Below are 14510 nucleotides of genomic sequence, written 5' to 3'. Positions count from 1 at the left end.
TAGATTGGTCAAACATGACCTACCACGCACAAAGCCATGTTGACTCTCCCTAATAAGTCCCTGTCTATCCAAATATTTGTAGATCCTATCCCTTATCACACCTTCCAATAACTTGCCCACCACCGACGTCAAACTTACTGGCCTATAATTTCCTGGATTTCTTTTGGAACCTTTTTTAAACAACGGAACAACATGAGCCACCCTCCAATCATCCGGCACCTCCCCCGTGAATACTGACATTTTAAATATGTCTGCCAGGGCCCCTGCAAGTTCAACAGTAGCTTCCCTCAAGGTCCGTGGGAATACCCTGTCCGGTCCTGGGGATTTATCCACTCTGATTTGCCTCAAGACAGCGAGCACCTCCTCCCCTTTAATCTGTAAAGGTTCCATGACCTCCCTACCAGTTTGTCCTATTTCCGTAGACTCCATGCCCGTTTCCTCAGTAAATACGGATGCAAAAAAACCATTTAGTATCTCCCCCATCTCTTTTGGTTCCATACACAGTCTACCACTCTGGTCTTCAAGAGGACCAATTTTATCCCTCACTATCCTCTGCCACTATCCCTCTTTACGCAGAGAGTGGTTGGGGTGTGGAATAGACTGCCTGCAGTGATAGTGGAGTCAGACACTTTAGGAACATTTAAGCGGTTATTGGATAGGCACATGGAGCACACCAGGATGATAGGGAGTGGGATAGCTTGATCTTGGTTTCAGATAAAGCTCGGCACAATATCGTGGGCCGAAGGGCCTGTTCTGTGCTGTACTGTTCTATGTTCTATCCTTTTGCTCCTAACATACCTATAGAAGCTCTTTGGATTTTCCTTCACTCTGTCTGCCAAAGCAACCTCATGTCTTCTTTTAGCCCTCCTGATTCCCCTCTTAAGTAGCTTCTTGCACTTTTTATACTCCTCGAGCATCTGATCTGTTCCTTGCTGCCTGCACATTTCATACAACTCTCTCTTCCTCTTAATCAGTGTTACAATCTCCCTTGAGAACCAAGGTTCCTTATTTCTATTTACTTTGCCTTTAATCCTGACAGGAACGTACAAACTCTGCACTCTCAAAATTTCTCCTTTGAAGGCCTCCCACTTTCCATTTGCATCCTTAACAGAGAACAGCCTATGCCAATCCACACTTCCCAGATCCCTTCTCATTTCATCAAATTTGGCCTTTTTCCAGTTCAGAACTTCAACCCGAGGACCAGATCTATCCTTATCCACGATCAGGTTGAAACTAATGGCATTATGATCACTGGATCCAAAGTGTTCCCTCACACTCACATCCATCACCTGCCCTAACTCATTTGCCAATAGGAGATCCAATATCGCATCCTCTCTAGTTGGCACCTCTGTATACTGATGTAGAAAATTCTCCTGAACACATTTTACAAACTCTACCCCATCTAAACCTTTAACAGTATGCGAGTCCCAATTGAAGGTATCAGGGTCAAGGGTGGGTACTGGTAGACAGGAAGGTGGGTTGAAGTGTGTCTACTTCAATGCAAGGAGCATCCGGAACAAGGTAGATGAACTTGGGGCGTGGATTGGTACTTGGGACTACGATGTTGTGGCCATTACGGAGACGTGGGTAGAACAAGGACAGGAATGGTTGTTGGACGTTCCGGGGTATAGATGTTTCACTAAGTGTAGGGAAGCTGGTAAAAGAGGTGGAGGAGTGGCATTGTTAATCAAGGATAGTTTAACGGCTGCGGAAAGGCACTTCGTGGGGGATCTGCACACTGAGGTAATATGGGCTGAAGTTAGAAATAGGAAAGGAGCGGTCACGTTGCTAGGAGTTTACTATAGGCCCCCAAATAGTAATAGAGATGTGGAGGAAGAAATTGCTAAGCAGATTATGGATATGTGTGGGGGTCACAGGGTAGTTGTTATGGGGGACTTTAACTTTCCAAATATTGATTGGAACCTTTGTAGGTCAAATAGTTTGGATGGGGCAGTTTTTGTGCAGTGTGTGCGGGAGGGTTTCCTGACACAATATGTGGATGGGCCGACTAGAGGTGAGGCCACATTGGATTTGGTACTGGGAAATGAACCGGGCCAAGTCTTAGATTTGGTTGTGGGAGAGCAATTTGGAGATAGTGACCACAATTCGGTGTCTTTTGTTATTGCAATGGAGAGGGATAGGGCCGTACGGCAGGGCAAGGTTTACAATTGGGGGAGGGGTAATTATGATGCGATTAGGCAAGAATTAGGGGGCATAAGTTGGGAACAGAAACTGTCAGAGAAAGGAACGAATGAAAAGTGGAACTTTTTCAAGGAACAAATACTGGATGTCCTTGATAGGTATGTTCCTGTCAGGCAGGGAGGAAATGGCCGAGTGAGGGAACCATGGTTCACAAAAGAGGTGGAATGTCTTGTGAAAAGGAAGAGGGAAGCTTATGTAGGGATGAGGAAACAAGGTTCAGATGGCTTGATTGAGGGTTACAAGTTAGCAAGGAATGAGCTGAAAAAGGGGCTTAGGAGAGCTAGGAGGGGACATGAGAAGTCCTTGGCGGGTCGGATCAAGGAAAACCCCAAGGCTTTTTACTCTTACGTGAGGAATAAAAGAATGACCAGGGTGAGGTTAGGGCCGGTCAAGGACAGTAGTGGGAACTTGTGTATGGAGTCAGTAGAGATAGGCGAGGTGATGAATGAATACTTTTCTTCAGTGTTCACCAAGGAGAGGGGCCATGTTTTTGAGGAAGAGAAGGTGTTACAGGCTAATAGGCTGAAGGAAATAGATGTTCGGAGGGAGGATGTCTTGGCAGTTTTGAATAAACTGAAGGTCGATAAGTCCCCTGGGCCTGATGAAATGTATCCTAGGATTCTGTGGGAGGCAAGGGATGAGATTGCAGAGCCTTTGGCGTTGATCTTTGGGTCCTCACTGTCCACGGGGATGGTGCCAGAGGACTGGAGAATGGCGAATGTTGTTCCTCTGTTTAAGAAAGGGAATAGAAATGACCCTGGTAATTATAGACCGGTTAGTCTTACTTCGGTGGTTGGTAAATTGATGGAAAGGGTCCTTAGGGATGGGATTTACGACCATTTAGAAAGATGCGGATTAATCCGAGATAGTCAGCACGGATTCGTGAAGGGCAAGTCGTGCCTCACAAATTTGATAGAATTTTTTGAGGAGGTAACTAAGTGTGTTGATGAAGGTAGGGCAGTTGATGTCATATACATGGATTTTAGTAAGGCGTTTGATAAGGTCCCCCATGGTCGGCTTATGATGAAAGTGAGGAGGTGTGGGATAGAGGGAAAGTAGGCCGATTGGATAGGTAACTGGCTGTCTGACCGAAGACAGAGGGTGGTGGTGGATGGAAAATTTTCGGATTGGAGGCAGGTTGCTAGCGGTGTGCCGCAGGGATCAGTGCTTGGTCCTCTGCTCTTTGTGATTTTTATTAATGACTTAGAGGAGGGGGCTGAAGGGTGGATCAGTAAATTTGCTGATGACACCAAGATTGGTGGAGTAGTGGATGAGGTGGAGGGCTGTTGTAGGCTGCAAAGAGACATAGATAGGATGCAAAGCTGGGCTGAAAAATGGCAAATGGAGTTTAACCCTGATAAATGTGAGGTGATTCATTTTGGTAGGACAAATTTAAATGTAGATTACAGGGTCAAAGGTAGGGTTCTGAAGACTGTGGAGGAACAGAGAGATCTTGGGGTCCATATCCACAGATCTCTAAAGGTTGCCAGTCAAGTGGATAGAGCTGTGAAGAAGGCCTATAGTGTGTTAGCTTTTATTAACAGGGGGTTGGAGTTTAAGAGCCGTGGGGTTATGCTGCAACTGTACAGGACCTTGGTGAGACCACATTTGGAATATTGTGTGCAGTTCTGGTCACCTCACTATAAGAAGGATGTGGAAGCGCTGGAAAGAGTGCAGAGGAGATTTACCAGGATGCTGCCTGGTTTGGAGGGTAGGTCATATGAGGAAAGGTTGAGGGAGCTAGGGCTGTTCTCTCTGGAGCGGAGGAGGCTGAGGGGAGACTTAATAGAGGTGTATAAAATGATGAAGGGGATAGATAGAGTGAACGTTCAAAGACTATTTCCTCGGGTGGATGGAGCTATTACAAGGGGGCATAACTATAGGGTTCGTGGTGGGAGATACAGGACGGATATCAGAGGTAGGTTCTTTACGCAGAGAGTGGTTGGGGTGTGGAATGGACTGCCTGCAGTGATAGTGGAGTCAGACACTTTAGAAACATTTAAGCGGTTATTGGATAGGCACATGGAGCACACCAGGATGATAGGGAGTGGGATAGCTTGATCTTGGTTTCAGATAAAGCTCGGCACAACATCGTGGGCCGAAGGGCCTGTTCTGTGCTGTACTGTTCTATGTTCTATGTTCTTATATGTGGAAAATTAAAATCCCCTACTATCACAACTTTGTGTTTCTTGCAGTTGTCAGCTATCTCTCCGCTGATTTGCTCCTCCAATTCTCACTGACTATTGGGTGGTCTATAATACAAGCCCATTAATGTGGTCATACCTTTCCTGTTTCTCAGCTCCACCCATAGGGCCTCTGTAGACAAGCTCCCTAATCTATCCTGCCTGAGTACCGCTGTAACATTTTCCCTGACCAACAATGCCACCCCCCCACCTTTTATCCCTCTGCCTCTATCCCGCCTGAAACATTGGAACCCTGGAACATTGAGCTGCCAGTCCTGCCCCTCCTGTAGCCAAGTTTCACTAATGGCTATAATGTCATATTTCCATGTGTCTATCCACACCTTCAGCTCATCTGCCTTCCCCACAATACTCCTGGCATTGAAATAGACACACCTCAAAAGATTATTTCCACCACACTCTACCCTTCCATTTGTGATTTTGCTTGAACTAACCTGTCTTTTTACCCCTGCTCCACTATCTGCTCTGGCACTCTGGTTCCCATCCCCCTGCAAATCTAGTTTAAACACTCCCCAATAACACTAGCAAATCTCCCTGCAAGTATATTGGTCCCCTTGAAGTTTAGGTGTAACCCGTCTCTCTTGTACAGGTCCCACCTGCCCCAGAAGAGGTCCCAATGATCCAAGAATTGGAAACCCTGCCCCCTGCACCAGTTCCTCAGCCACGTGTTCATCCACCCAAGCATCCTACTCCTGCCCTCACTGGCATGTGGCTCAGGTAGCAATCCTGAGATTACTACCCTCGGGGTCCTGCTTTTTAACTTCCTTCCAAGCTCTTTGTACTCACTCTTTAGGACCTCCTCACTCTTCCTTCCCATGTCATTGGTACCAATGTGTACCACGACATCTGGCTGATCACCTTCCCACTTTAGAACGCTGTGCACGCGATCAGAGACATCGCTGACCTTGGCACCTGGGAGGCAACAAACCATGCGGGAGTCTCTGTCCCGACCACAGAACCTCCTGTCCGTACCTCTGACCATTGAGTCCCCTATCACTACTGCTCTCCTCTTCTTCATCTCACCCTTTTGCGCTGTGGAACCAGACTCAGTATCAGAGTTCCGGCTGTCGCAGCTTGTCCCAGGTAAAGCATCTCCCACAACAGTATCCAACTCAGTATACCTGTTGTGGAGGGGTATGGCCACAGGGGAACCCTGCTCTGCCTGTCCTTTCACACTGCCATTTCCTCTCCTTACAGTAACCCAATTTCCTGTGCTCTGCTGCTTAGGTGTAACTATCTCCCTAAAGCTACTGTCTATATACTTCTCATTCTTCCGAATTAGATGGAGGTCATCAAGCTCCTTCTCCAGTTCCCTAACACGCTTTGCTAGCAGCTGCAGCTGAACACGTGTTGGGCACATGAACACTCGATGGGCCAAATGGCCTCCTTCTATGCTGTATGGGTTCTATGAATACAAGACTAACCAGATCATCCACATCTCCATCGTTCTCGGGCACTGCTGATTCTTCCATGAGTCTCTCTTCTGGAGCCAAAAACTGCAGATGAGAAAGAAACAACTCAGAACTACAGACAGGAACAATAACTGGATCAGAGCATCTGCAGGAGAACAAGGCTGACACAGCTAGGCCATTACTGTGTACAGTTCTGGTCACCCTATTATAGAAAGGATATTATTAAACTAGAAAGAGTGCAGAAAAGATTTACTAGGATGCTACCGGGACTTGACAGTTTGAGTTATAAGGAGAGGCTGGATAGACTGGGACTTTTTTTCTCTGGAGCATAGGAGACTTAGGGGTGATCTTATCGAGGTCTATAAAATAATGAGGGGCATAGATCAGCGAGATAGTCAACCTCTTTTCCCAAAGTTAGGGGAGTCTAAAACTAGAGGGCATAGGTTTAAGGTGAGAGGGGAGAGATACAAAAGAGTCCAGAGGGGCAATTTTTTCACAGAGGGTGGTGAGTGTCTGGAACAAGCTGCCAGAGGTAGTAGTAGAGGAGGGTGCAATTTTGTCTTTTAAAAAGCATTTAGACAGTCACATGGGTAAGATGGGTATAGAGGGATATGGGCCAAACATGGGCAATTGGGACCAACTTAGGAGTTAAAAAACAGAGTGGCATGGACAAGTTGGGCCGAAGGACCTGTTTCCATGCTGTAAACCTCTATGACTCTATTACCAATCTGACCAATATATTGGTTGTAACCGAATTGTTCTCAAATGGTAAATAATAGTCCCGAGCCGCTGGACCTGGGAATCATGGTATTGACTGGGGTTCAGACCCCTCGTTTATTGGGTAACCAAACCAAGTGATTGGTTTTACCTGTTTGGCGTCATCATTGGTCACTGAGCTTTCTGCAGCTTCATCCTTTGTGATGAGAGTGACAGCATCTGCAATTAAGAGACAGTTTGTCAATATTAATGTCAGGTATCACATACTCCATAACTCTTGGATTCACAAGAATCCTGATTGTACTGTGTGCAGTTCTGGTCACGGTAATATGAAAAGGATACGGAGACATTGGAGAAAGTTTAGAGAAAATTTGGGCAAGGTATCAGAAATGTGGATTATCCCTATAGAGACGATCTGATAGGCTGGGTCCCTTATCTATTGAAAGAAAATGGCTGAGGGGTGATCTAACTGAGGTCTTTAAAATTATGAAAGCTTTTGAAAGACTGAATACAGAGAGAATGTTTCCCCTTATAGGGAAGAGTATAACTAGAGGTTGTCTATACAAGATAGTCACCACGAAACCCAATAAGGTGGCACAGTGATTAGTGCTGCTGCCTCACAGCGCCAGGGACCCGGGTTTGATACCAGCCTTGGTGATTGTCTGTGTGGAGTTTGCACATTGTCCCCGTATCTACGTGGGTTTCCTCTGGGTGCTCTGGTTTCCTCCCACAGTCCAAAGATGTGTGGGTTAGGTGGATTGGCCATGCTAAATTGCACCTTAGTGTCCCAAGATGTGCAGGTTAGGGGGATTAGCGGGAAAAGTACGTGGGGTTACAGGAATAGGGCCTGAGTAAGATGCTCTGTCGGAGAGTCAGTGCAGACCCAATGGGCTGAACAGCCTCCTTCTGCATTGTAGGGATTCTATGATTCAAGGAGTGGTGGCAATGTAGAACTTGCTACCAGAGGGAGTGGTTGAAACGAATACTAAAGGTAAAGAATTTAAAGAGAAACTAGACGAGCATTTGATGGAGAAAAAAATGGATGGTTATAATAGATTTAGATGAGAAAAGACAGGAGGGGGGTTTGAGTGAAGCATAAACAACAGTATTCAGTCCTAAAAGGTTATCCTCAAACCATGCTTCCTATTTCTGGACTGCCCCACCATCAGGAACACTCTTTCAGAATCTACCCTGTTAGAAACTTGTAACATTCTAACATTCTATGAGATGGGCGGCACGGTGGCACACAGTGGTTAGCATTGCTGCCTCACAGCACCAGGGACATGGGTTCAATTCCCGGCCTCGAGTAATTGTCTGTGTGGAAGGAGGCCGTTCAGCCTATTGAGTCTGCATTGACTCTGACAGAGCACCTTACTCAGGCGCTATCCCTGTACCCCATGTACTTATCTCGCTAATCCCCCTAACCTGCACATCTGGCATGGCCAATCCACCTAACCTGCTCATCTCACTATGTCTGCTTGGGTTTCCTTCATGTGCTCTGGTTTCCTTCCACAGTCCAAAGATATGTGGATTAGATTGATTGGCCATGCTAAATTGTCCCTTGATGTCAGGGAGATTATCAAGGTAAATACGTGGGGTTACAGGGATAGGGCCTGGGTGGGATGGGTGTTAGTACAGGCTTGGTGACCTCTTTCTGCACTGTAGGGATTCTGATTCTATGAGATCCCTCTCACTGTTCTAAACTCCAGTGAATATACTCCTAACCGACTTAGTCTCTTCTCATACAACAGTCCTGCCATTCCAGAAATCAGCCTGGTAAACCCTCACTGCGCTCCCTCTATAGCAAGGACATCCTTCTTTGGATAAGGACATAAATACTGCACACAATACTCCTGGCGAGGTCTAACCAACGTTCTATACAATTGCAGCAAAACATCCCCATCCCTATACTCAAATCCTTTCGCTATGAAGGCCATCATACCATTTGCCTTCTTTACTGCCTGCTATACCTGAGTGCTTACTTTCAGTGACTGATGCAGGAAAACACCAAGGTCTCGCTGAGTATCCACCTCTCTCAATTTACACCCATTCAAATAATAATCTGCCTTCCTATCTCTGCTACTGAAGTGCATAACCTCACATTTACCCACATTATACTGCGTCTGCCATGCAGATGCCCACACACTCAGCCTGTCCAAATCACGCGGAAGCATCTCTGCATCCTCTCACAGCTCACCCTCCCACCCAGCTTTGTATCATCTGCAAATTTGGAGATAATACATTTAGTTCCCCTGTCCAAATCATTAAAATATAATGTGAACAGCTGGGGTCCTAGCACAGATCCCTGCGGAACCCCTGTAGTCACTGCCTGCCAATCAGAAAAAGACCCATTTATTCCAACTCTTTGTTTTCTATCTGCTAACCAGCTTTCTATCCATCTCAAGACATTATCTGCAATCCCATGTGCTTTAACTTTACACAGTAAAGTTCAGCATGGCTTTGTGAGTGGAAAATCATGTCTCACAAATTTGATTGAGTTTTTTGAAGGGGTAGCCAAGAAGGTAGATGAGGGCAGTGCTGTTGATGTTGTCTACATGGATTTTAGCAAGGTCTTTGACAAAGTACCGCATGGTAGGCTGTTGCATAAGGTTAAATCCCTCGGGGTCCAGGGTGAGGTATCTAAATGGATACAAAATTGGCTTCTGGACAGAAGCCAGAGGGTGGTTGTAGAGAATTTGTTGAGTGTATTCAGGAGGAATTTCTCATTCAGTATGTGGATGGCCCGACTAGAGAGGGGGCAAAACTTGACCTCCTCTTGGAAAATAAGGAAGGGCAGGTGACAGAAGTGTTAGTGAGGATCACTTTGGGACCAGTGACCATAATTCTATTAGTTTTAAGATAGCTATGGAGAATGATAGGTCTGTCCCAAAAGTTAATATTCTAAATTGGGGCAAGGTCAATTTTGATGGTATCAGACAGGAACTTTCAAAAGTTAATTGGGGGAGTCTGTGGGAAGGAAAAGGGACATCTGGTAAATGGCATGCTTTCAAAAGTGTGTTAACCAGTGTTCAGGGTAAACACATTCCTCTTCGAGTGAAGGGCAAGGCTGCAGAAGTCGGGAACCCTGGATGACTCGGGATATTGAGGCCCTGGTCAAGAAGAAGAGGCACATGACGTGCATAGGCAGCTGGGATCAAGTGAATCTCTTGAAGAGTATAGGGGGTGTAGGAGTAGAGTTGGGAGAGAAATCAGGAGGGCAAAAAGGGGACATGCAATTGTTTAGGTAGATAAGGCAAAGGAGAATCCAAAGAGCTTCTACAAATACATAAAGGGCAAAAGAGTAACAAGGGAGAGAGTAGGGCCTCTTAAGGATCAATAAGGTAATCTATGTGCGGGTCCACTAGAGATGGATGAGATCCTAAATGAATATTTCTCATCAGTATTTTTTTACTACTGAGAAAGGCATGGATGTTAGGGAACCTGGGGAGTTAAATATTGATGTCTTGAGGAGTGTACATATTACAGAGAAGGAGGTGCTGGAAGTCTTAAAGAGAATCAAGGTAGATAAATCTGCGGGACCTGATGAGGTATATCCCAGGACGTTGTGGGCGGCTAGGGAGGAAATTGCGGGTCCCCTAGCTGAGTTATTTGAATCACTGATAGTCACGGGTGAGGTACCTGAAAATTGGAGTGTGGCAAATGTTGTGCCTTTGTTTAAAAAGGGCTCCAGGGAAAAGACTGGGAACCACAGGCCAGTGAGTCTCACATCTGTGGTGAGTAAATTGTTGGAAGGTATTTTGAGACACAGGATCTACAGGCATTTAGAGATGCAAGGACTGATTAGGGACAGTCGGCATGGCTTTGCGAGTGGAAAATCATGTCTCACAAATTTAATTGAGTTTTTTGAAGGGGTAACCAAGAAGGTAGATGAGGGCAGTGCAGTTGATGTTGTCTACATGGACTTTAGCAAGGCCTTTGACAAGGTACCGCATGGTAGGTTGTTGCATAAAGTTAAATCTCATGGGATCCAGGGTGAGGTATCTAAATGGATACAAAATTGGCTTCTTGACAGAAGCCAGAGGGTGGTTGTAGAGAGTTGTTTTTCAAACTGGAGGCCTGTGACCAGCGGTGTGCCTCAGGGATCAGTGCTGGGCCCATTGTTATTTGTCATTAGTATTAATGATTTGGATGAGAATACATGGGGCATGGTTAGTAAGTTTGCAGATGACACCAAGATTGGTGGCATGGTGGACAGTGAGGAAGGTTATCTCAAATTGCAGCGGGATCTTGATCAATTGGGCCAGTGGGCTGGCGAATGGCAGATGGAGTTGAATTTAGACAAATGTGAGGTAATGCATTTTGGTAGATTGAACCAGGGCAGGACTTACTCAGTTAATGATAGGACGTTGGGGAGAGTTACAGAACAAAGAGATCTAGGGGTACATGTTCATAGCTCCTTGAAAGTGGAGTCACAGGTGGACAGAATGGTGAAGAAGGCATTCGGCATGCTTGGTTTCATCGGTCAGAACATTGAATACAGGAGTTGGGATGTCTTGTTGAAACATAGAAACATAGAAAACTACAGCACAAAACAGGCCCTTCGGCCCCACAAGTTGTGCCGAACATATCCCTACCTTTTAGGCCTACCTACAACCCTCCATCCTATTAAGTCCCATGTACTCATCCAGGAGTCTCTTAAAAGACCCTGTTGAGTTTGCCTCCACCACCACTGACGGCAGCTGATTCCACTCACCCACCACCCTCTGTGTGAAAAACTTCCCCCTCACATTTCCCCTGTACCTAACCCCCAGCACCTTAAACCTGTGTCCTCTCGTAGCAGTCATTTCCACCCTGGGAAAAAGCCTCTGAGAGTCCACCCGATCTATGCCTCTCAACATCTTATATACCTCTATTAGGTCTCCTCTCATCCTACGTCTCTCCAAAGAGAAAAGACCGAGCTCCCTCAGCCTATCCTCATAAGGCATGCCACTCAATCCAGGCAACATCCTTGTAAATCTCCTCTGCACTCTTTCAATCTTTTCCACATCCTTCCTGTAATGAGGCGACCAGAACTGAGCACAATACTCCAAGTGGGGTCTGACAAGGGTCTTATATAGCTGCATCATTATCCCCGGACTCCTAAACTCAATCCCTCGATTGATAAAGGCCAGCACACCATATGCCTTCTTAACCACCTCCTCCACCCGCGGGGCCGATTTTAGAGTCCTACGGACCCGGACCCCAAGGTCCTTCTGATCCTCTACCGTACTAAGAGTCTTTCCCTTTATATTGTACTCCTTCATCCCATTTGACCTGCCAAAATGGACCACTACGCATTTATCTGGGTTGAAGTCCATCTGCCACTTCTCCGCCCAGTCTTGCATCCTATCTATGTCCCTCTCTAACTTCTGACATCCCTCCAGACTATCCACAACCCCACCAACCTTCGCGTCGTCGGCAAACATGCCAACCCATCCCTCCACTTCCTCATCCTGGTCATTTATGAAATTGAAGTTGTACAAGACATTGGTAAGTCCACAATTGGAATACTGTGTGCAATTCTGGTCACCCTATTATAGAAAGGATATTATTAAACTAAAAAGAGTGCAGAAAAGATTTACTAGGATGCTACCGGGACTTGATGGATTGAGTTATAAGGAGAGGCTGAATTGACTGGGACTTTTTCCTCTGGAGCGTAGGAAGCTGAGAGGTGACCTTATAGAGGTCTATAAAATAATGAGGGGCATAGACAAGGTAGATAGTCAATATCTTTTCCCAAAGGTAGGGGTGTCTAAAAACTAGAGGGCATAGGTTTAAGGTGAGAGGGGAGAGATACAAAAGTGTCCAGAAGGGCAATTTTTTCACACAGAGGGTGGTGAGTGTCTGGAACAAGTTGCCAGAGGTAGTAGTAGAGGTGGGTACAATTTTATCTTTTAAAAAGCATTTAGATAGTTACATGGGTACGATGGGTATAGAGGGATATGGGCCAAATGCGGGCAATTGGGATTAGCTTAGGGGTTTTTAAAAAAAAACAAGGGTGGCATGGACAAGTTGGGCCGAAGAGCCTGTTTCCATGCTGTAAAACTCTATGACTCTATAGTAGTCTGTTATGTGGGACCTTGTTGAAAACTTTCCGAAAGTCTAATTAAACCACATCCACAGGTTCTCCTCTGTCAACTCTGCCAGTCACATCCTCAAAAAATTCCAATAAATTCATCAAGCATGATTTCCCCTTTATAAATCCATGCTGACTTTGTTTGATTATACCACTGACTTCCAAATGCCGAGTTATGAAATCCTTGATAATGGACTTTAGCAACATCTCTACTATCAATGTTATGGTCACTGGTCTATAGTTCCTTGTTTTCTCTCTCCCTCCCTTTTTGAATAGCGGGCTTACATTAGCTACCCTCCAACCTATAGGAACTATTCCAGAGTCCAAAGAATTTTGGAAAATAACCACCAATGGATTTATAATTTCCAGGGCCACTTCCTCAAGTATTCTGGGATGACGATTATTAGGACCTGGAGATTTATCCACTTTCAATCCCATCAATTTCCCCAAAACCATTTTACTACTGTATTACACAATACTGATTTCCTTCAGCTCTTCACTAAAACTTGTGCTTCTCTGGTACATTATTCACCTCTGCCTTTGTGAAGACAGAAGCAAAGTACAAATTTAGTTCCTCAGCCATTTCTTTGGTCCCAATTATGAATTTCCTCCATTTTTGACCATAAGGGGGCCTACATTCCTTTGCAAGGATTCAGAGCATGGGGGAATTAAGAACAAGAGGAAAAGACAGTAAGGAGAATCAAGCAAGTGATAGGCAGAGAAATCAAGGGCCAGAGTCAGATAGGACAGAGTAAAAAATAGTAGGAAAAGAAATGTTAAAAGTGCCCACCTTAAGGTTTTGTACCTCCTAAAAGTTCTAGAGAGGTTGAGGAAAGGATTGCGGAGTCAATCCTGCTTAGGAGTGAAAGTAATAGGGCAATTGTTATGGGGGATTTTAACTTGACTAATATTGACTGGAATTGTTATAGCTCTAGCTCGTTAGAGGGGTCAGTTTTTGTTCAAAGCGTGCAGGAAGGTTTTTTGACTCAGTATGTAGACAGGCCAACTAGAGGTGAGGCTATATTGGATCTGGTGCTGGGAAATGAGCCAGACCAGGTGCTAGACTTGGAAGTTGGTGTGCATTTTGGTGATAGTGACCACAATTCGGTTACGTTCACCTTAGTGATGGAAAGGGATAGGCATGAACCTCGGGCCAGTGGTTTTAGCTGGGGGAAGGGTAATTATGAGGCTATTAGGAGAGAATTAGGAAACATAGGTTGGACTAGGAGATTACAGGGACTGGGAACGTCCGACATGTGGAGTTTTTTCAAGGAGCAGCTACTGCGAGTCTGTGATAGGTATGTCCCTGTCAGGCAAGGAGGAATTGGTAGGGCTAGGGAACCGTGGTGCACCAAAAAAGTTTCTTTGTTGGTTAAAAAGAAAAAGGAGGCTTATGTTCGGATGAGACGTGAGCACTCGGGTAGTGCACTAGAAAGCTTTAGATTGGCTAAGAGGGAGTTGAAGAGCGAGCTTAGAAGGGCTAAAAGGGGACATGAGAAGACTTTGGCGGATAGGGTTAAAGAGAATCCTAAGGCGTTCTATAGGTATGTCAAGAACAGAAGGTTGGTTAGGGCAAGTTTAGGGCCAGTTATAGATGGCAGAGGGAAGTTATGTGTGGAACCGGAGGAGATTGGTGAAGCATTGAACCAATATTTCTCTTCGGTGTTCACGCAAGGGGACATGAATATAGCTGAGGAGAACACTGGGTTGCAAGGGAGTAGAATAGACAGTATTACAGTTGATAAGGAGGATGTGCAGGATATTCTGGAGGGTCTGAAAATAGATAAATCCCCTGGTCCGGATGGGATTTATCCAAGGATTCTCTGGGAGGCAAGAGAAGTGATTGCAGAGCCTCTGGCTCTGATCTTCAGGTCGTCGTTGGCCTCTGGTATAGTACCAGAA

General features: G+C 45.5%; 1 protein-coding gene across 1 annotated transcript in view; it reads right to left on the bottom strand.

Annotated features, from left to right (window-relative positions):
- LOC144503445 (X-ray repair cross-complementing protein 5-like) overlaps positions 1 to 14510 on the bottom strand; it is a 292714-nt gene that overhangs the window by 18669 nt on the left and 259535 nt on the right. Inside the window, exons 19-20 of the mRNA XM_078227765.1 lie at positions 6684 to 6751; positions 5828 to 5899 (exon numbers count right to left, since the gene is read on the bottom strand). Coding sequence (XP_078083891.1) covers positions 5828 to 5899; positions 6684 to 6751 — 140 coding nt within the window. The remainder of the gene's footprint in view (positions 1 to 5827; positions 5900 to 6683; positions 6752 to 14510) is intronic.

This window comes from Mustelus asterias, chromosome 14 (genome assembly GCF_964213995.1).
Source record: "Mustelus asterias chromosome 14, sMusAst1.hap1.1, whole genome shotgun sequence".
Classification (NCBI taxonomy): Eukaryota; Metazoa; Chordata; class Chondrichthyes; order Carcharhiniformes; family Triakidae; genus Mustelus; species Mustelus asterias.
This window is presented reverse-complemented; position numbering and strand designations above follow the sequence as displayed.